The 21,729-nt window shown below is 53.7% G+C and overlaps 1 protein-coding gene and 1 long non-coding RNA gene across 9 annotated transcripts in view; one reads left to right on the top strand and one right to left on the bottom strand.

Annotated features, from left to right (window-relative positions):
* The window catches only part of HNF4A (hepatocyte nuclear factor 4 alpha), a 56,880-nt gene that overhangs the window by 16,224 nt on the left and 18,927 nt on the right, over positions 1-21,729 (bottom strand). For 2 of the 6 annotated variants that reach the window (XM_042930897.1, XM_042930896.1), the window contains exons 1-3: positions 7,827-7,989; positions 3,812-3,986; positions 2,585-2,679 (exon numbers count right to left, since the gene is read on the bottom strand). In XM_042930897.1, coding sequence (XP_042786831.1) covers positions 2,585-2,679; positions 3,812-3,986; positions 7,827-7,941 — 385 coding nt within the window. In that variant the 5' untranslated portion in view covers positions 7,942-7,989. Of the gene's footprint in view, positions 1-2,584; positions 2,680-3,811; positions 3,987-7,826; positions 7,992-17,471; positions 17,584-21,729 lie in introns of those variants that run through there. The other 4 variants (XM_042930902.1, XM_042930900.1, XM_042930899.1 and 1 more) reach the window with 4 other exon arrangements.
* On the top strand, positions 9,259-21,701 carry LOC122215509. Of its 3 annotated transcripts, none has more exons than XR_006200399.1 (4): positions 9,259-9,347; positions 11,405-11,828; positions 12,072-12,154; positions 21,159-21,701. It is a non-coding gene; the product is annotated as an uncharacterized LOC122215509 (long non-coding RNA). The 3 variants fall into 3 exon arrangements; XR_006200400.1 differs by lacking the exon at positions 21,159-21,701 and adding an exon at positions 12,525-12,764; XR_006200401.1 differs by lacking the exon at positions 21,159-21,701 and adding an exon at positions 12,525-12,764 and having other exon boundaries at positions 9,272-9,306.

The raw sequence follows: 21,729 nt of genomic DNA on the forward strand, positions 1-21,729 counted from the left end.
GGTCAAGAGGAAGTTTCAGGAACCTAGACCAGAGAAGATGCCTCCAGGCTGAGCCTCCCAATGTCCATCCAGGGAGCTTGGTGTCTGCCCAGCTCAGGGGAACCCAAGTTCTAGTCCTGACCCCACCCAATCATGTCACCTGTCTGGCTTGAATTTCCCCATCTGTAAAGTAGGGAGGGGGTAGATTTGACGCCCTTGCATACACCCGGCCAGTCCATAAATCCTGTGTTTGCAGCAAATGCTTTCCTGTCATCACCACTTTTGGGTTTCAATTCCTGAATCCTAAGGCCATCAAAGAAGAGAAATGAAAACTTGTCCCAAGTCTCTGGATCACGGAGGCTTCCACTGAGAATCTCTCTTGGCTTTGAGGACTTCCCAGCAGGCTGACGAGGGGCGTTGGGACTAGCAGACTTGGGTAGACCTGGTAATCCTCTTTCTTCCCAGAGCTTGACGGTGACAGCAACTGACTACTTTTCTGCCCTGGCCTAGTCTCGAAGCAACCAAGCTACTGCATGCATCATGATCTTCCGGTTGACCAAGGCGTGCAAATAAGCGTCAACATCTACAGGCCGACACTCACCTGCCATCAGCCAATCTTCCCATCCTCCTGGCATAAAGCTGCCTTCCCTGAGCCATGAAGCACTGGCTATTTTCAAGGTTACGCCAAGGCAGAACGGCCTGGAGCTCCCCTTCCCCTTCCAGGAGCCAGGACACGGGTCTGCTGTCTCCTTGGCAGCTCAAGGGGAGGACCAGGGAACAAACACACATGTCCCCATGGGGAGTGGTACATCAGTGAGTGTGTAGCTGGACTCACAGAGCTGGAAGGCACCAGTATCACCTTCCTCACTTTATGGATGGGAAAACCAGAGTCCAGAAGGAATGTCCCTGAAGTGACACCCATGCCAACGCCTCTGGAGGTTTAGCAAGAGACACATATGAAGACTGAACACATGCAGGCACCAGGCCACATACGGCCCAGGAAGGCTGTCGATCCTTCTGCTGCCTGCCTGTCACAAGGCCTGAAACTTTACCATGAGACATCCACGCTCTCGAACTTGAAACCTTAGGCTGTTGGGGAGTAAAACCACCGGCTGTGAGAACCATAGACCACGAGGCCCCTAGACTGCAGTTCTCAGGCTTGTCCTTGCCTCCAGCCGCTCATCCACATGCCACAGTCCCGCCTCTCACATTCCTCACTCCACAATGTGGTACCCAACTCGGAGGAGAGAGACTCGACCTCACTGAGAACTGGGTAGGGGGAGGTGGGGGGTGTCAACCTTTGAAAAAGGCCCTCCCATCTGAGAGTCCCCGACCCCTCCCAGATCTGGGAGCTACCATGGTGGAGTTGGCAACAGGAGGGGACCTTGGGAACCACCCACTGCTTCATAGGGGTCAGCAGGCCCAACTCCCTAACAGGACTCATGAGCAAGTCCCCTCAGGGGTGGCATGCAGACATACGTCCTAGGGAGGGGTCGGAGAGAACAGGGGCTCCGAGGCAGAGACAGGGAGGGGTGCCCTCCCTTCGCATGGGCGAAGTCAGCTTGGGCAGGCTGGTCCCAGCTTCCTACCCTGGGGTGCGGTGTGTCGGGGGGTGTCATACAGGACCGGACGGGGGGCTGGGTGTGCCACACGGCTGCAGGCTAGGGGTGAACGTCTGGTGCCCGAGCTGGGGGAGGGGAGTGGAGGGGAGAAGGAGATGAAGAAGTTAAAGGATTTTTGCTTCCTGAGCTCAGGCTGCCAACATTTTAAATGTTCCTGAGGTCTGGAGGTCATAAAGGAGGCAGCGTTGAGGGACCACGAGACAGCACTGAACTCTAGTCTGGAGCACTGGGTGCAAACCTCGGATCTTGCACTGACAAGCTGTGTGGCCTTAGGCAAGTTGCTGAACCACTCTGGGCGTCGGTTCCCTCCTCCAGGAAGAGGGGGACTGACAATTCCCCGGCCACCTAGGTGCCACGTCATCACTCGTGGAAAAGCCCAGCCCAGTGACTGGCATCTGCTGGTGGCAGGAGGCCTGGAAAGACCTTAATAAACGTGCTCTGGTCTTCCCCTCTGCCTCCACCCAGGTCAAGTCTGACACCTCGTTCCCACTCCCTAAAACATGAAAACTTTGGGCCACCTGATACTCAACACTGAAAACTAAGGAACGGGTGCACCTGTCCCTGGGACCGGAAGCTCAGGAAGAAAGCCCCCACCTCCCACCCCACGCTGTCCACATTTGCTGAGTCTGCATGGTGGATACGTGGACGTGTGTAAGGTCATTCTCTGCTCTCTTCCTGTTCGAAAGAGTATATTAAGAGAAAACGCCCAAATGGGCTTCCCGTGGCGGTGAGGCAGGTACGGGTGGTGACGGCTGGGAACCTGAGCGCCCCAGAGTGCGAGTTTATCTCTTCCAATCTTTCTCAAGACCAAGCCCAGCCCCTCCCTGTGGTCAGATTGCCAGGCCCTCCCTCCTCTCAGCCATTAGCCATTCACCCTGGAGCCTGTCGCCGAGTCATAAAGTGTGGCCGCAGTTGTAAATGACTGTCCAGGACTGCGGGTGTGGGTGGGGTGGTGGGGTGGAAGGGGGAGGGCCGAGGCTCACCTTCCTTCTTCATGCCAGCCCGGAAGCACTTCTTGAGCCTGCAGTAGCGGCACTGGTTCCTCTTGTCTTTGTCCACCACGCACTGCCGACTAAATCTGAAGAGGGCTTGGATGGTTGGATGGAGAAGGGACGGCCCTCCCATCCCAGGACTGAACTAGAACCCTGGCCACCTGTTGACTCCCAGCCTCCTCGCCTCCATCACAGGAGCTGTGTGAACCACGAGAAAGGCCCTGGGACTCCCTGAGAATCCAACCCTGACCGGCTGAACATGGGGAAACTGAGGCTCAGAGAGGTGACCTGTAGCCCAGGATCGCTCGACCTGGTGGTAGAACTGAGTTTGGAAACTCTAGCCCCTTGAATACCAGGGCACTGCTATCACAGAATGTGATAGAGCCCATAGCAGGCTCCTGGTTATGGTTCAGAGTCAATACTTGGTTCACATAAGTGACTCTCTGGAGGGGACATAAACAGAGGCAGTGCCCCACAGGGGTTATGGGTGGAGCCCTGAGTATCATCCTGGGCTCTGCCATTCATTCAAGCTGGATGACCTTGGACAAGTTCCTGGCCCTCTCCAAGCCACAGCTTCCTCATCTATAAAATGGGAAGAATGATAGTCACCATGTCAGAGGGATGTTGACAGGTAGAAATAAGATAATATGTGGACGGGGCTTGGCACAGCGTCAGCATATGCCAAATACTCATAACCGAATGCCACTATTTTATTATTGTTGTTTCTCATCACGGGAGATGCTTTTGAAGGCAGGATCCCGAGGAAGGCTTTGGGAAGCCCTTGGGGTATATGGAAAGGCCTGGGGCCAATCCCCTATTTGCCCCAGGAAAAGCATCGGGTTGAGGGATGGGCCCCATCCTCTGAGGCTTCACAGTGGGCTTGATCCCAAGCCTCATGGATCCTCATTTGCTAAATAAGAAAAGTAACAATGGGCTTGCGGGGCCAGTTAAATACATGCAAAGATTCAGTTTGTCTGACATATAGTAAGTGCTCAGTAAAGGGCAGCTGGTAGCTTTATGCTCAGTAAATGAGGTTCCTAGAATGGATGTTCCCATTTGGGTCCCCAAAGCCTAAGAAACCAGAAGAAGCTTTAAGTCCTCAGAAGGAGGTTGTTCCTGGGACCTAGTCCGGGAGTAGACAAACTGGGGAACATCATTAGCTCAAGTGGACCCACTTTCCAGCTAGAGAAATCAAGGCTCCAAGCAGGGGCTCCTCACCTGCAGGAGTACATGTGGTTCTTTCTCACACTCCTCCGGAAGAAGCCCTTGCAACCGTCACAGCTGGAGGCACCGTAGTGTTTCCCTGTGGCCCGGTCCCCACAGATGGCGCACAGGGCGCTGACACCCAGGCTGTTGGGTGCGTTGAGGTTGGCACCTTCTGATGGGGATGTGTCTGCACCAGAGGAGACAAGAGTGAGAGCTCAGGAGGGACAGAAATTCACGTCCCAGAGGCCCTGCACCCCTGGTGGTTTAGCTTCAGAAACCAGTATGAGCGTCGTGGGGGTCTCCCCCCGGGGCTTCAGCCTCATTCAGACCGAGGTTCCCACTCCCCCAATGACCTTGGGCAAGTCCCTTGGCATGCGGAATGCCCGTTTTGCATCATTACTTAGGGATGGTTGTGACACTGACTTCACAGAGTCCTTTGTGAGGACCTGTTTCTCCCCAAGGTGGAGAGAGCTGGGCCCAGCTTTCTCTGGGAAGTAATGAAAACCTGGCCACCTGCTCCGATGCATCTGACCCTTACAGACCGTGACTGACGGGGCCGAGGGGCTGTGGAAGAGACAAACACACCGTAGCATCTACTCAGGCCCTGCTCAGGTCCTGTTCCTCATTTCTCAATGTACCCACACGCCTTGCGAACTGTCCCGGGGAACAGGAAGACACGCACCAAAGACAGTGGCCCATTTGTCCTGCTGGGAGGGTCGTGGCAGGGATCTGGGTACCTCTAGAATATGTCCTGTCCCAGAGGCAAAATCTACTGCATCTCTATAAATCTGAGAAGGGGGATACGAGGCAGGTGGCAAAGATGGGGATGGGGTGCTTAGAGTCCTGGGTGCTACTGCTGCTGCTGCTGCTAACTCACCTGTGACTTTGGACAAATTCCTTTCCCTCGCTTCAAGTCGTACTGGGCCTCAGTTTCCCTCACTGTAACAGGTGGTGGTTCGACTGGTCTGGTTGTTTCCAATTTTTTTTTTTTTGTTAATTTCAGTAGCTGAAGCATATTTTTGTAAGCAAATCTTCTACCTCTTGGAGAAGATACTAAATGCCATGGGCCATCTCCCCAGAAAAACGCGTGCATATGTACACCACACAGTCAGGCGCGCACACGTGTTTGCATAGAAACCTTGAATCTGACCTTGAGTTCCCAGGGCACACCCCACTGAGAACCGGAGAGGGGCATCGCGCAGTCAAGAGCACGCGCTCTGTAGCCCTCCTGCCAAGCTTCAGTCTCAGCTTGCCCACTTCTTAGCCATGTGTCGTCGGCTAAGACTCCTACGAGGATTCAGTGAATCAATGTATGTGACGTGCTTGGTACATAAAAAGCACTGCATCAGCATTTGTGAAATAAAATCTCTCCTGCAAAATCAAACTCCTGGAGCAGGTGTTGTCCAACCTCCGGGCATAAAAGGACACCGCTGCGTCTTTGCTGTCGCCTGGCTGAACATCTCCTAGACCCCTGAGGGTGCCCGGGGGCACAGCCCCCTCCACTTGGTGAATTATTCCCGGAGATGGGGATAATTGTTAAGCCGTGTCGGTGCCCTTTCTCCCTCAGCCTCACCTCCCCCAACCCCTGGGGAGATATGACCCCCACAACTCCTGGTCATTTCAGTGGAGGCTGGGGGCAGGGCTTCCTACATCCTGGGCAGAAGGGGCTGAGTGCCGCCTGGTGTATCACTTCACCCCTGGGTTCAGCTGATAGACCCATTCTCCAAGCGAGCACACCAAGGCTCAGAAAGGACAAGTGACTTGCCCAGGGTGATCACACTGTTGTTAAGTAGAGGACGCAGATTTACACCCCGGGGGTGCTGGACGACTCTGGCCAGTGCTGCTGTTGTTGGGGTGCCTGCTGAGGCCTCTGATAAACAAAGACCCTGCTGCTGCTGCTGCTGCTGCTGCTGCTGCTGCTGCTTCTGAATCTGGGGTGGGGGACGGCTGGGGATCTTTCCACGGAGCCCTGGAGGCACCAGCCCAGGATGTATTTAAAATGGGATCCCAACACTCAGACCCCTTCAAATGTCATAAGGAAACACAGCCCTTTCTTACAGATGCCGAACGTTCTTGAGAAGACCCATGTGGGGCCGGGATCAGTTACCAGTGCTAAGCGCCGGGTGCCTTGTCTTATTTAATCCTCTGGTTACCTCTGAGAGGCAGGCGCCATTATTTATTCCCATTTGACAGATGAGGAAACAGAAGCTCATAGAGGAAAATGGCTTGCAGAGCTCACATAGTTGGGAAGGATCAATGGTAGTATCTGAGCCCAGATTCTTCTGGCTCCTGAGCTGGAGGCTGTTCTGTCTGGGGGACACCCAGTGGTGGCCTCTGCCTCAAGTGCACAGGATTCCTGGGAGGTGTAGGCTCTGAAGGGGTGATGGGGCTGGCCCCAGGGAGTAGTCTGGGGCTGGGCAGTGGCCTGGAGTGTGACAGCACACAATGTCCCTGCAGGGTCACACGACACTCTGCCTAGTGCAGAAGCTTCTTGTTTACCATTTCCTGTGTGTTGTCTCCTCAATTCCCTTATGCGGACACTCCTAAAAGGCGGCTGGCCAGCAGACCTGAGGTGATTAAGCCCATTTTACAGAAGATAGAGAGGCCAGAAAGGGGATATGATATGCCCAAGGTCACACAGTGAGTGAATGGCAGGGGCAGACGAGCAGCTGGTGAGGCCGACCATGGGCAGGGCAGTCACATCTTTCTGGCTGAGCCAAAGTGACCACACGCGTTACAGACCTCTGCTGGAGCCGCACAGCCATGGAAGGAAGGCAGGTGGCAGGCTGACCTCGGCCACCTGCCAGCCACCTCTCCTCTGGGGCTGGCCTAGGGCCCTTCCCCTCTAGAAGCTTCCTGGCTTCCAGGCCTCCTCCCTTCCCCTACCTCCTTGCGGAGGAGAACCTCCCACCCGATTCAGATGTGCTCTTGGTGATATGGGAGCAGATATACAAACCTGAGGAGAAACACACTCAGACAAGAAGATCTGCTCAGAGAGAAACAGACATGTGGCTGATGTGAATCTCCTTTGGCAAATGGCAATATCAAAACCCTGCATATCATGTCTGCATAATCATGTTTACCAGAGAGTATGGACACTCAGCACAGGGATGTGCACCGAGCACCTGTAGACAGGTGGGTACAAACAGGGCCACAAGACAGAACGTGCATACAGGACACGCATCCAGAAAGCACAGGGCACACGAACAGATCCACATCCGCGGCACATGCACATACATTCACTGCTGCCTATGTACATAAGCGAGACAAACACATGTGCCCCTAGAGACATCAACAGACACAGACACACTCGATGACCAAATACAAGTGGAAATCAACATGGAACAGGCACGCACGGGCACAAATACGCCAATGAATTCCCGAAGGAATGTGTTTGCCAACACGGTACACCCCCACCCAACACACTTACACAGAAACTGGTGCATGCACACCAAGAGGAAGTCATGAGCACACACAGCACTCACTGCTGATTGGCATCTCACTGAGCAAAACTTCCCTTAAGAACTCCTTTTTTTCCTAAGCGGGGCGTTCACCCCAGGAAAGTCCCAAAGACACCCGGTTGTGTCTCCATCCAGCATCTTCAGGGACAGAAGACACCTTTCTATGTCTCGGGACCTATGCCCAAAGGGTTCGTGAAGGGGCCTAGTTGGGCCCAAGTACTGGAGCCAGATGCCAACGGGGAGCTCACGGTCATGTCCTCACTCTCCAGTGACGCTCTGAGCAGACCTAGTTTTGAGGTAACAGGGACCAGAAGGGCCAGGCGGGAATCCCGGGGCCTACTTTCGCTGGGGACTTGCCCGCTCAGGCCTCCCGCACCCAGAATGCCTCTGGTCACTGTACCCGGGCACATTTTTTTCACCTGGCGACACCCATACTGGCCTATAGGCCCAACCTGCCATTTTCTGTCATTCTCCCCCCGGCCCAGCGTCGAGTGCCACAGACACGCTCCGGTATCTGGGCATACCCGCCCCCAGTGGCACGCCTGGGTACACCTGTCCCCACCTACCATTGCCCATCGTCAACACCTGCACATTCTCGAATTCCAGGGTGGTGTAGGCTGGGTCCAGCGCGGCACTATAGTCGGCCATGTCCATGTCGACAAGGGTTTTGGAGAGGCGCATCCTCCCCTTCCACACCTCAGCCGCTTGCCCTGCCCAGGATGCCCACCCCGAAGGCTCCGGGCAGAGCCCTGGCCCCCGCCCTCCGCCCTCCCACCGCCTCCTCCCAGGGGCCCCCTCTGCCTTCCTGCGTTTCAAACCGTCCTCTGGGAGGATCTGCTGGGAGTCTTGGCCTAGCCCCTGCGAAGGGGTGGAGGCTCTGCCGGGGAGGGGTGGGGGTTAATGGTTAATCGGCTCCCCCACTGGAGGAGAGGCTGGGCGGGGCTGCAGGGATTTGGCTGTTTGTTGGCTCCTGGTGGACACCAGGGTGCTGTTACAACAGCTGGGGCCCTAACTCCCCGATATTCAGGTATGGATTTCTGTAAAACGGACACGCTAACTCACCGGCACTCATTTGACCCCTGACTCAGCCATGCCCCCAAGTCACTGTCACCCCGAGTCCGGCATTCTAACTGATATGCTCAGACACTGGCAGCCCACCTCCAAGATGCCCTAATTCAGTAACCTCCCAAATCAGTGACTTCTACCTTCTATGCTCTTGAGATGGAGCTGCCTTGTGGCACATGAATTAAAAACCTAAATCCCAGGGCCCAGACACCAGTCTTCTCTCCTGGGAACTCCCTTCCAGTTTCCCATCTCCCTGGGGAGCAGCATGGATTCACCCCTGGTTCCCCACCCTGCTCTCCATGACCCCACTATGGCCACCACTAGCCCCCATAGCACCAGCTGCTCAGGTCAGACGTCACCTCCTCCTGGTTCCTTCCCCCGCCCCTCTAGACAGCCAGAGACGAGGCTTGCAGCCCCGCAGACCTGGATTACACTCAGGCGCCTACCCCCTACTAATCGGGACTTTGGGTAAATGATTCTCCTCTTGGAGCCTCAGTTTCCTCCTCCGTAAAAGGCATAATCGACCTCAAAGGGTGGCTTGAGTATTAAATGAGATGGTATCAGGCAACCATAAGGCAGCACCCAGCAAGTGCCCGTCCCGTCTTCCCCGCCCCATCCCTTTCCTATCTCCCTCTTCTCTCCACCCATCGCCTCCCCCAGAAGGGCCATCTGTGAGCCAATCACCCAAGCAGTTAGGTCCCTGTGCTTGGTTTCATGCTCTGCTGTTGCCAAAATTCTTAACGATTTCCGAACAAGGGGCCCTGCAAATTCTGCAGCTGGTCCTGCCAACCTTCCGCAGGCGTTCACCCATTTCTTGTCTCTCCCTCCAGCCCCACGGCCCTCTCCTCGGGCCCTGTCAAGAGCTCCCCACCTAGCCGGGGAGGTGAGGTCACAATGAAGGAGGTAGAAAGCGCAGGCGAGGGCAGAAGGGCCTAGATTTGGGAGTCTGGGAGCCTGTCCTCTCTGCCAGCCGGAGCACCAGTGGGTGAATTAACGATAGCCGAGTAGGGAGGGGCGCGGAGGTGAGGTAGTGACAGAGTGAATCAATGAACGAGTGGGTGAATTAGGAAAGGGTGAATCAGAGAGTACATACGTGGGGGAGTTTATGTGTGGGTAAATCAGTGGGAGAGGCGGTGTGTGTGTGAGGACATGCAGAGGCACCCCCCTCATATTCTTCCAGTTAGAAGCCTTTTCTGTGCCCTGTGTAGGCTAGTTCTGCCCCCCTCCAAGGTCTCCCCAGGCCTGAGATGACCGGGGCTGTGGGGGGAAGCCATGGTTCTAGAGGAGAAGAGAGGCTGGATTTGGTGTCAGGAGACCTCCGTTTAGGAGCTATCTCTGTCACTGTTCGGATGACTTTGTCCAAATCACATCTCCCTCGGGGCCTCATTTTCCCCATCTGTAAAATGGGGAGATCTTGGCCCATTTGTCCGTTGGTCAAGACCCCCCAGAGAGGGAGGAAGAGAGAGCTCCCCTTCCCCCAATCTGCACTTTGACATTTGTTAAGGGCCAAAGGAGACTTCAGCCATTGGCAGATTCCTCCCGTGCCTACCCGAGGATGTCTGATCCTGGCTCCAGTAGCCGGTACAGAGTTCAGCTGGGCAGGAGACCGGATTGAGGGATAAACACAGAGGAGAAGGAGGGACAGCTCTGGGAGGGGCCCCCCAGGGCTGAGCCCAGGTCCTACCACCTGTCTGGCACCTGCGATGGGCCACACACAGCTACTCCCCTCACAAGCCAGCAATACGTGGCCTGCACATACAGCGATTTGTCAGTTCTAAGAGGCACACTTCCTCATTACCAAAATGGGGCGTGATTATCGGCACATCGGAATTTAATGGGTAACGAAAATGGCAAATTTTCAACCTCTATAGATGACACCTTAGGTTGAACTAAATAAGGTCTATGATCAACTGGGGTGAGCCATGTCAGGTCACGTGCATGACCCGGCACACATAAGAACCACCAGACGGACAGTCTGCACATGACAAGCTACTAAGTTCGCAGACCGTGACACGAACACTTTACCAAACGCACAACACACATGACCCACTGCTTCTGAGTCACAGTCCAGAAACCTGTTTCATACCCTGCCCATGTCCCACTCTTGAACTCTAACTACTCACACACGAGCTTTTCCAATCTATTACGTACGTGGTTCCTTTCGCTCTCAGCCAACCCCAAGCAATGGCTTCTAGATACATGTCCCCCATATAAACAACACTCCACCTGTGAGATCAACTGGCTCTGTGATCTCAAGCGAGTTATTATTTTGGAGCCTCAGTTTCTCCTTCCGTAAAATGGGCCTACTGTGTAGTTTGTTGTGAAGATCAAATAAAAAGATAAAATAAGCCACAGGCCTTGGAATCAGACAGAGCTAGGTCAAAATCCGGGCACTGCCAACTTCCCAAACTATGACATCAGGTCCTACCCCACCCGGCCTTAGTTTTGGCCGCAGATAAATGGGTTGATGCCTTCTTCGCAGGGACGCTGTAGGCTACGCCACGTGTAGGCATCTGGCATAACAGAGGCAATTATCGTCACTGGCGATTGACTCCTTGACACCCTAGCCACACAATCGGTCGCAATCAGAACCCTGCTCGGGAGAGCTCCCAGGTATACAAAGCGACCCCTGCTCGGGAGAGCTCCCAGGGATACAAAGGCCGGCCTCGGTGCCATCAACTCAGCAGCCATTCTTTCCCTCTGTCCTGCCCCTTGGGCTGTCTGACCCCACTCCACATGAGGTGGCTCCCAGCAGATAACAGAGGCCCTCAGAGCTCACCAAGAGAGCCAGCTCCTTCATGTGGCAGATAGTGAAATGGAGGCCTCTAGGAGGGAAGGAGAGCTCTAGAAGAGAAGAGGGGCTCCTTTGGGGCAGCTGGCGGGGGGGGGGGGGGTTGCCTCACACCCAGCTGTGGGCAGGGCACTCAAGCCTCTGGTGTGGACTGTGGTTAAGAGCTGCCACTCTGGACACATTTTTCTTTTAAACTATAATAATGGCTAACGTTTCTGGAGAGATTCTGTGCTAGGCCCGGGGCTAAGAATCTTCTGCTCCCCTCAGTTTATCTGTTCTGCTTTACAGATGACAAAACTAAGGCTCAGAGACGGGAAGTGACTTGCCTAAGCACAAAGGAGGGGCTGTCATTTGAGCCCAAATCTGACTGCAGAGTTTAAGGGCTTCACCCCATACCTCTGCCTCCTTCCAGGAGTCCCAGAAAGGACGACAGAATTCTGGAGCCCTGGAGCCTGCGACTGTCATGTTCCTGCCAGGAGCTCAGGGGTCTGAGGAGCCAAGGAGCCTGTCCCCAGGCACGTGCAAATCCAGAGGCATCGTCCAGACACTGGCCACCCCAGGCCACCTGGCATCTTAGCTCCCCCCGGGTACTAACTACCCTACTATCTCCTGTCTCTCCTCGCCCCGCCCCACCACCCGGGGAACTGGGACTTATCAAGACAAAGAACAAAAGTCGTGGGGGAAAGAAGCCAAGAGCCATCTCCACTCTGGGGTAGGGCCCTCCAGTTTCGCCCCTTTGAAATTTCAAATTCCAGTTTGTGGACAAAGTCCTAACTTTCTCACAATATAGGTCCCCAACCACTGACCAAACTCCAGTCCAGGCAGCCAGCAGGCCCGGGGCTGGTCCGGCCTTGCTGTCTTTCCCCTGGCAGTTCTCAAGTCCAGGGGGAGGGGTCCTGGGCCAACTGGGGTCTGCCAGGCCATCCCCGCAGCCCTACTCCACCCCACCCCACAGGGACCCCTGCCTCCCATCTGAGAGGACAGCTCTCTTCCCGGAGCTGGGATCTGACGCTTGCTGGTGCCAACAGCAGATACCAGGTAGGCCCCCTCCCTGTTCTGGGCACCTTCTCTCCCCCCTGAATTCCTAAAGCACGGCCCATACAACCCTCCTCACCCTGAAACCCTCCTCACCCTGGATAAGGCCACATTGGCTTAATCCAATCATGACCTCGCAAAACTTCAAGACTGGAAAGGGTGTCTCAGCCAACCCACCCATTTGGTGGATGGAGACACTGAAGTCCCCAGGGTAGTGGCAGCTGGCTGTAGGCTTCACCACAGACCTTCGGGCCCTCACTGAGCCCCAGAGGGTGGAAGGAACATGCTCAAAGCCACACAGTGGTGGGGAGGGGGAGCTTTGCCTTAACAAGAAGACCGCAAGCTCTGTGAGGACACTGGTGCTTCATCACAGCCCTCAAGGGCCCTGGAAACACCTCCTGGGGACCCTGGATGGTGGAGCGTTCGTTCCCTCAATCACTGATGGCCACTGGGTTGCCACGGGAGTACTTCCGAGAGGAAGATGAGGGAACTCAGGGCTGAAGGCCAGCGGATTTGGAAGGAAACAACCTTCGTGTGGTTAACTGATAACTGAGCCCCATCCTTGGGCCCCCAGAAGCCTCCTTCCTCCCTCTTCTCAGCACGATTAAGACGAAATTACCTGCCTGCTAATCATTGCTGAGCCTGTTGATTTTGCCTTAAAAAATTAACTGGGCATGAGTTTGTGGTTTGCCTCACCCCTAACCCTGAAAAGGCCTGGGTGGGCAGGAGGCCACCCGGGTTATGCAAGAGGCTGCTGGCCTCCCCACGCACATCCAGCGCCTCCTCTCCTGCTCTCCAAAGACTAGGTTTTGCTCAAGAGTCAACAGTCTGCTTGTTCCCTCTGCTCTGGGTCCTGAGCAAATTTGCTCTTTTACCAAAGAGAGATAAAGGCAGCTGGGGGGGCAGGGGGGGCTTTACAAACAGGGATGCAGGGCGGCAGCTTTGAGCATAGGATTCTAGAATCCTGCAGTGTCAGAGGCTGGAGAGTGCAGGCCAGAGCCTTTCAAATGGGATCTGAGGTTCCTAGGAGCCAAGGGAGGGTACGCACAGGCCCGCTTCACCCAGGGCCTGCCTCTTAGATGCTCTCCCCTTAATACTTCCTTTGAAAGGTAGAGGCAGAGCCGGTGACGGGAACCTGAAAGATGCTGGGCCAACCTCAGGATATCCCTTCCCTCCGTGTGCAGATGGTGGAGGGATGGGGGCTCATCCAGGGACAGGAGGTCGCCCCCCGTGTCCTAGGTCTCCAGCTAGCCTGAGGAAGACAGGGGCTCTCTCTGGACTCGGTGATGTGTTCTAGACATTAGGGAACAAGATGCACTGGAAATGCCCTGCTTTGCCCATCACCCCCCAGCCCACGGCTGGTTCGAGCAGAGAGGTGCCTAGAGCCACTTCTGGAGAATTCACCTGGCCCCAAGTCCTGTGGGCCTTCTGAGGAGCAGCCATGAGCAGCAAACAAGGCCTCCAAGTTATGGCCCGCCTCGGCCGCATCCTCAGTGTCAGACCACAGAGCAAGATGCAGGGCCCTTCCCTGACTCTGCTCCTCTCTTGAATCTGGTTCCTCGCCCGTGATTGGGAATAACAATACCTAACTCATAGGCTTGCTATGAGGACGAAATGGAGCACGGATGACCATGGCTGATGCTGAGGAAGCTGTTTTGCAGGCTTTACACGTGCTACCACGTTAACCCTCACAACCAATCTGTGAGGTAGGCAGTATTTTTATCACCATCTCACAGACCTGAGGCACAGAGGTTTGAGTCATATGCCCAAGCTCACACAGTGTGTGAGAAGCAAGAGCTGGGATTCCAGCCTGAGCGGTCTGGCTCTCCAGAGTCTGTGCTCTTAACCCCGAGGCTACACCGCCCGTCCAGGTGCCCAATGCAAGTTGGCGAGTATGACGTTAAAATAAGCTCCCTCCTGAGGCGCGTGCGGGCTCTGTGCATGGACTGTGCGGGCTGGAGAAGGCCTGAGATGGAAGGCCGGTCTCTGGGCTGGAGTGGTCAGGGATGGATTCCTGGAGGAGGTGGCGTCCTGGGCAGAAGGGACACCCAGAAGTGGAGAACATGGCGAGCGATGACGGAAGGACATGGAAGCCTCTCTGGCCAGAGAGCAGGGCATTGTGGGAGATGCCGACTACAAGGCTCAGGAGGTAGGGTAGAGCCTGTGGTCTGGAGAATGATCAGGAAGCAAGCCAGGAGGACTTGGGTCTGTGTAGGCGGGGCCTCTCTGAGGGCTGCCTCCTGCCAGGTGGCTTGTGACTTCTGGGCTGAGGCTGTTGTTGTTCTGTTTATGTCCTTCCCTCCCCCCCCCCCCCCCCCCCCGATTATGTTCCTGACTTTATCTGCAGAAGTGACCTTCGGAGTTAGATGGGGCCTGCCCAGCCCCTGTGGGGCCTGAAGGATGATAGCAAGCCCCTGCCTGGCCCAGGCCCTGGTCATGGTGTAAGGGGTGAACCCATATCCCAGGAACCACCCTGGGTCTCCCTGTACCCTTGTACCGAAGGGCCCCAGATATTTGCCTGAAAGTCACTGAGATGTACCTTTTGGGAGTCCTGAGATGCAGGCGAGGAATCAGTTGTACAGGTTGCTCACTGCACAAAGTTGTACAGGTTGTACAACTGCATACAGTTGTACAGGTTGCTCACTGCATGAAGCTTCTCTGTGCAAGGAAGTGAGTCAGTGTAGAAATCTAGTCCTTGTTCCACTTACCAAACCAAGTGCCTATGGAAATTTGTCTGCCCAGAGGAGAGCACCTCTTATTTATTTTCAAAAAGGCTCCATGAGAGCCCTGCCTCAGCTCAGCTTCCAGCCACTGACCTTGGGCAAGGTCATTTTCCTCCCTGGCCTCGGTTTCCTATTTGAAAAGTTGTCTAGCATAAAGCAGTGATTCAGCCCTGACAGTGAATTAGAATCACTTGGGACCTTTTAAAAGAATATTGATGCCCAGGACCCATCACAGACCAATGATCAAATCTTGGGATTGGGGTGAGTGGGTGCTAGGCATCAGTATTTTTTAAAGTTCCTAAGTGATTCTAGGGGCACCTGGGTGGCTCAGTCAGTTAAGCGTCCAACTTCGGCTCAGGTCATGATCTCGCAGTTCATGAGTTCGAGCCCTGTATTGGGCTCTGTGTTGACAGCTTGGAGGCTGGAGCCTGCTTCGGATTCTGTGTCTCCCTCTCTCTCTGCACACCTCCCCCCCACCCCACCCCCGCCTCACTTGTTCTCTGTCTCTGTCTCTCTCTCTGCCTCATTCTGTCTCTATCTCAAAAATAAATACACATTAAAAAAAAAATTAAAAGGAAAAAAAAAGAGAGAGAGGCCTAGTGGTGCATCCATGGTCTGCAACTCACTAGTTGCAACTTGAGTGAGGCTCAGTTTCCTCATCTGTAAAATGGGAATGATGACAGCTTCCTGGTAGTCAGAATGTCTACTCAGTGAGAAGATATTCAGATAGCACCTGGCACTATGGCTAGCATGTAGAGACCTCCTGATTCTTGGTACCAGTGACCATTATTTTGCAGTGGGCAAACGAGATTGGCTTGAAATAAAAGGCCTTTCCAGGTCAAAGTCAGAGACTCAAAGGCAGGCTTTCTCTGTGACTTGTGTCAAGTCCTAGCACTTTGGTCTCAGTCTTGGCTATACTCCTGTTATATTGTTGAGGTATGTGTGATTGTCATTGCTACGTGATATTTTACCAATTTCTTAAAATTTTTATTTAAAATTTTTTTCTTAACGTTTCTTTATTTTGAGAGACAAAGAAAGAAGAGCAAGTGGGGGAGAGGCAGAGAGGGAGAGAGAGAATTCCAAGCCGACTCTGCACTGTCAGCGGAGAGGCCCGAACTCACAAACCGCGAGATCATGACCTGAGCCCAAATCAAGAGTTGGACGCTTAACCAACTAAGCCACCCAGGCGTCCCATGTTAAAATTTTGTAATTAATTTTTGAATCAGTACTTCATTCACATGGTTCAAAAATCAAGGGGCGCCTGGGTGGCTCAGTCAGTTAAGCATCTGACTTTGGTTGAGGTCATGATCTCACAGTTCATGAGTTCGAGCCCCGCGTCGGGCTCTGCGCTGACAGCTCGGAGCCTAGAGCCTGCTTCAGATTCTGTGTCTCCCTCTCTCTCTGCCCCTCCTCTGCTCATGCTCTGTCTCTCTCTCAAAAATTAACATTAAAAATTTTTTAAATGAGAACAATAAAAAAAACTTTGAGAAGTCTTGGTCCCCTTCTCCCCACTGCCCACCAGTCCACCCCTTGTCCTCACCACAGGCAACCACTCCTCTCACTTCTTTACGCCTCTTCCTGGTTTGTTCCACGCTTACCAGATCGGGTGTTATCACCCTGTCCCTCCACTGCTCTGTACTTCGAGTTGGTGATTTAATGGCACAGCTGCAGCCGCTGAGAGCAAGGCTTGGAGGAAGGAAGCGTTATTGCCCCCGCCTCACAGGGGAGGAAAGTGAGGCTCACCTTGCTGGGTCAATAGTGTTTTGAGCTGTCTCTACCTGGTTCCAGAGCCGTGTTTGCCCCCAGGCCCCAGTGTGGCCTTCCAGAAAACCTGGCCCTGTGAGCTTTGGAGACTGACCTAAATCTCTCTGGTGCTGGCCTGGCAGGAGGTGGGGTGGGGATGGGCTGGTAGGGCCCCCACGGCGTCTGGACCCTGAAGACACATAGAGGCTGAAGCAGGGAATAAAAAATGTCCACAGTCATCCAGATGGTGACTCAGCCAGGGGATGTCCCCTGGATGGGACAGTTAGGGCCTGGCGGCCATGTCCTCCGGTGGAGTGGAGCCTACCCGGAAGTCTCTGCCAGCCTCCAGGAGACAGGAAGGGTCAGGAGGAGGAGAGGGAGGGAGGGAAGGGGAGCATGGCCAATGGGACAGCCCAGGGGGAAGAAGACTAGGGGGCCCCCTTTGTGGAGGTCAGGGAGGAGCATTTGGACTTCAAGGCAGAGGGGACAATGTCATCTTAATCACTGCCTTCTGCTCAGGCGACCCACCGGCTCTAGTTCACTAACTCACTGACTTTGGGCAGTCACTTTCCTTCTCTGTGCCTCAATTCCCCAAACTGCAAAATGAAGGAGATTAGGTAGCTGGTCTTTAGCTAAAAGACTCTGTAACGCTCCCCTCACCTTGTTGAGGGAATCTGGATCTGCCTTGATCAGAATGGCATCCGCCTATCAAAGACCCTGGGCCTTCCTGGGTTGGGGGCCAGGGGTCCAAGGCCTCTGCACTGCTCCAAAATCTGGACTTCTCCCCTGAGTCGTGTGTCTCTCTTCCGCCACCCCGTCCTCCTCTCCAGGTAGTTGTGGAGTCCGGACCATACCTGGGAGGTGCTGGGGGAAGCCCTGGCCCCAGTCTGACATCCTCCTCCTGGTGTTATGGGATCCCGCACAGTGAGCAACCTCTTCATCCTGGGGGAGCCCCTGCTGCCACCCTGGCACCCAAGACCCTGTGAGGGCTGCGGGGCAGCGCTAATCTCTTAATACTGGTCACAATGAGATTTCAGGGATGGTAGGAGGTGGTCTCCATAGAAACCGTGGACCCGCCCAGGACCCATGCAAGGAATTAGCCACAGGGCTCAGCAAGGGGGTCCTGGAGACCCAACCCAAACAGGAACAGGAAGTACAGCATCCTGGCCTCCTGGGTCCTGCCTCCGCCCTCCCGTGGTTTCTCAGACGGTTGGCGACAAACTGCACCCCTTGTACTGCCTCAGTGTTCTCCTGTGAAACTGGACGGAGCCACATTCACAGGGACAGCCCTGTTACCTTTCTGAGCCTCAGTTTCTTCATCCTCCAATTGGGGTTCCAATCCCTAACCCAGGGGCTTTTTGAGAACAGTGCAGGCTTCAGAGTCTGTCAGACAGGAGTCTGAAGCTCAGCTTTTGCCACTCATTTGGCAGGCCAAGCATTTCACTTCTCTCACTTTGCTCATCAATACAATGGGCACAGCGATACCAACCTAGCATCACTGTTGTAGCTGACTGCTGGGTACGGATACTCAGTGGACGAGTCTCCTCCTCTGCTCTCTCTGATTGCCCCACCCATACTGCACATCGGTCCCCCACCCCTAGCCACTCGCCTCTTTCAAATCCCACAGCCTCCGCCTTGGCTCTGGCCTTTGCACATGCCAGGCCTTCTGCCCAAAGCTGCTGTCACACCTTTTTATTCTCCCCTTCCCCCTCCAAGCTCCATCGTGGACTCCTCCTCTGGGCAGCCCTCCTGGTTCCTCCTTTGTGCTCACCTGGCCCCCAACACTTTATACCATCACAGTGTAGTCAAATGGCGGTTGCTGCTTGCGTCTCTGCCTCCTCCATTGGACTGTGTCCCATTTACTGTTAAATTCCCAGGACCCAGCTGGAGCTTAATATAATGGGGTGGATGGACAAATGAGTGAATGAATGAAGGACTCTATCCATCCAATCATTTAACCTTTATTCAGCATTTTCCACGTGCACCACTGCAGGTGTGGGATACAGCTGTGAAGGCAAGAGGCAAGATTCCTCCCCCACAGACTTGCAGGGTGCCCAGGTACATTTAAGATAAACATCGAATAATGTTTTAATATAAATATGTACCAAATAACGCAGGAAGCATACTTACACTTAAAAAGTAAGGTGTTGTTTATCTCAAATTCCAATGTAACTGGGCATTCTTTGGCATGTCTGGCCCTCCCTATTCCCTCTCTCACAGAGCTTACATTTTGACGGGGAGGTGTGATGCAGAGACAGTAAGCAAGCAAATAAATGTTTCAAAAGAGAATGTCAGGGGCATTTAGGTGGTTCAGTTGGTTTAGCTTCCAACTTTGGCTCAGCGCAGAGCCCACATCTGAAAGTCTGTACCCACCCCCCAGCCTCTCCGCTCCTCCCCCACTCGCACGTGCATTCTCTCAAAAAATTTAAAAAAAAATTGAAAGAGAATTTCAAATACTGACGAAGTGCAATGGCAAGACGAAACTGCAGGTTGTGCTAGCGCCTGGGGATGACAGGGGGTGTCTTTGGAGAGGGTGATCTCCCTAGTGGCCCTGACCTGCGTGGCACAGTTCTCAATCCCAAAGAGATGCTCCTTTCGTAAAGTCCTTTAAGGATTTTAAGTCCTTTAAGGATTTTAAAGGGCTTGGTGGAGGCTATTCAACTTGAGAGAAGGACTCCGAGGCGGGCAGAGGGCGCCTTGGAGGGAGGGGAGCTGCCCTGTCTCCTTTGACAGACTCCACAATTTTGCATTTTGGATCTGGGCCTTCACAAACCTTCACCAACTCTCTGCCCCACCCCTCGGTCAGCCAATGTCCTCTGCGGGGCTGGGAGCCAGAGGAAAGGGCCAAAGGGGCTGTGCAGAGAAGCGTGGCCACCCGGGCCAGAACTGGGAGTTCTAACTCCGTCCCCCACACCCCCACCCCAGCCCCGCGGTTGCCTGAGGGCACAGGGCAGAACCAGCTGTCGCTGCAGAACCGGAGGGCTTCGGGGAGGAAGCGGCTCAGACACGCCTAAGAGCCTCGCTTTGCGCATCCCGGGCTCCCCCTAGTGGCCAATTCTGGATTGGCGCTGAGAAACTTTCAAATAACCGCACAGGTTTAACCAATCACAGCGGAAGTAGCATTACAATCCCACCAATCACAGGCCAAGACGGACTAATCTCTCCAAAACCAGAGGGAAGGCAGCTCGACCGGTTCACCAGTCACCGCTCTCTGGGTTTAGTCACCGAGCAAGCTAACATCCCCGCATTGACACACCAGCCTTTGGCCACTGCACCAATCAGAAAGCAAGATTTTAAAACTTGCTCCCCAAGGCTGGTATGGCGCTGCCCTTACATCATCTATGAAATTTATATTCCCGACTCTTGGTCCCACGTGCCCGCGCCGTTGAGTAGGATCCCAGACCTCGGGCTGGCTCCACTGATAGTGTGCATTTGCATTCAGGGGCATTTATGTATTTTCACATTTAAAGATAGTAATAGCATTAAATATCATCCCCCCCATTATAGAAATTAATGTATGGGTCTGGGAGAGTGGAGAACGTAGGACCTTGGGAGTAGACACACCAGAACTGGAGTTCAGTTACTAGGTTAGTGAAGGACAATTCACTCCCCCTTCCTCATGCTTTGAAAGAGAACAATAGTAATCACACCTGCATTGTCATAGTCCATCACCCCACACCCTGGGAGTCACTATCTTTGTGTTCCTCTCTCCCAAATCATCGGAAAATCCAGTGCTTGCCACCTTTAACAGTAACTCAGATTTTCACCATCTTTCCACCTGCACCACAGTCAACCTCGTCACATCAGTATCATCTCTGAAGGTCTGCGAAAGTCTTTTCACTTCTTTTCTCCCTACCACCCACTCTTGCGGGGGCGGGGGGGGTGATTCTTTACACACAGACTGCATCAGGCCCCCCCATACTGAAACTTTAATGGCTTCCTACGCATTTATAATTAAACTCATAAAATTCAAAACTCCCGTGGACCTTGTGTGTCTATCCCTGCATCCCCAGCCTCCATTTCATTCCATTCTCCCTAGTCCCGTGGCTGCAGCCACACCAGCCTTTTGTGTCTGGCTCAGCGTCTTTGCACATTCTTTTTTTCTTTGCCCGGAAAATGGTTCCTTGGGCCCTATCTTTGAATTCCTCTCCTTTCCGATTACCCTTCTCTGGGTATCTTTTCAAAGCAGTGACAAATCCTATCTCAGCCGAAGCCCAAACTGCTGTGTCCAGCTTCAGGGAACAAGCAAACCTGACCACAGAGTTCAGCCGCAACTCTACGAAGTAACAACACCCTGCAACCAAAAGGCATCCCGAGTTGCTGCCGGGGAGCAGCACTGGCTTAACAGAATGGTGCGGTCAGACGGTCTTATCCTTGGCGGACCAGAGTCCCTTCTCTGAGAACAGGTGCTGAAGGCCCCTTGGTGGGGCTGGTCATCGTGGTCAGAGACAGACTCAGTCTCCTTTCCTAGACCCACCTTTCAGACTGCTTTACTCACTATCTGCCGGCTGTTCTCAACTGTTCCTCCTCTCTTGTTTCAGGCGCATGACCGGATTACTCTTTCTTGCTTCCTTTGAAGTTAGACGTGACCATGTGACTTGTTCTGGCCAATGAAATGAGAGCAGAAACAACTGGTGCGTCACACCCGGGCAGAAGCGTGAAGGGTCCGCGCTGGGGCTGTTTCAGAAGCACGTACGGATATGGAGTCATCAGGGTGGGGAGTGCACCCCGCCAGCCCCTGACGGACAAGTACTGTAAGTGAGCCATCGGCTCAGCTGTGTAAGCCACTGGGACTTAGGGCCTTTTTGTCATTACAGCACAGCCTCACCTAACTTGACTGCACAGGATCTTTCCAAAGGTCACTGATTTTCCTCTGGCCCTTATGATTTTTGTTGTATTTGGAAACCTCCCATACTAATAGTAAACATTTTTCTTACATCGACACACTTATTTTTATTTAGATTTATTTTAGAAGGAAATGTTATTACTACCAAGTGAAACACCAGTATCTTAAGTAGAAAGCGATGGGAAAATAAATGGAATGATATAAACTATTATAACATATCCTGAATTAAATAATACTGAAAGCCTCTGAGCCCTTAGTCTGTTCTT

Source organism: Panthera leo, chromosome A3, assembly GCF_018350215.1.
Source record: "Panthera leo isolate Ple1 chromosome A3, P.leo_Ple1_pat1.1, whole genome shotgun sequence".
Classification (NCBI taxonomy): Eukaryota; Metazoa; Chordata; class Mammalia; order Carnivora; family Felidae; genus Panthera; species Panthera leo.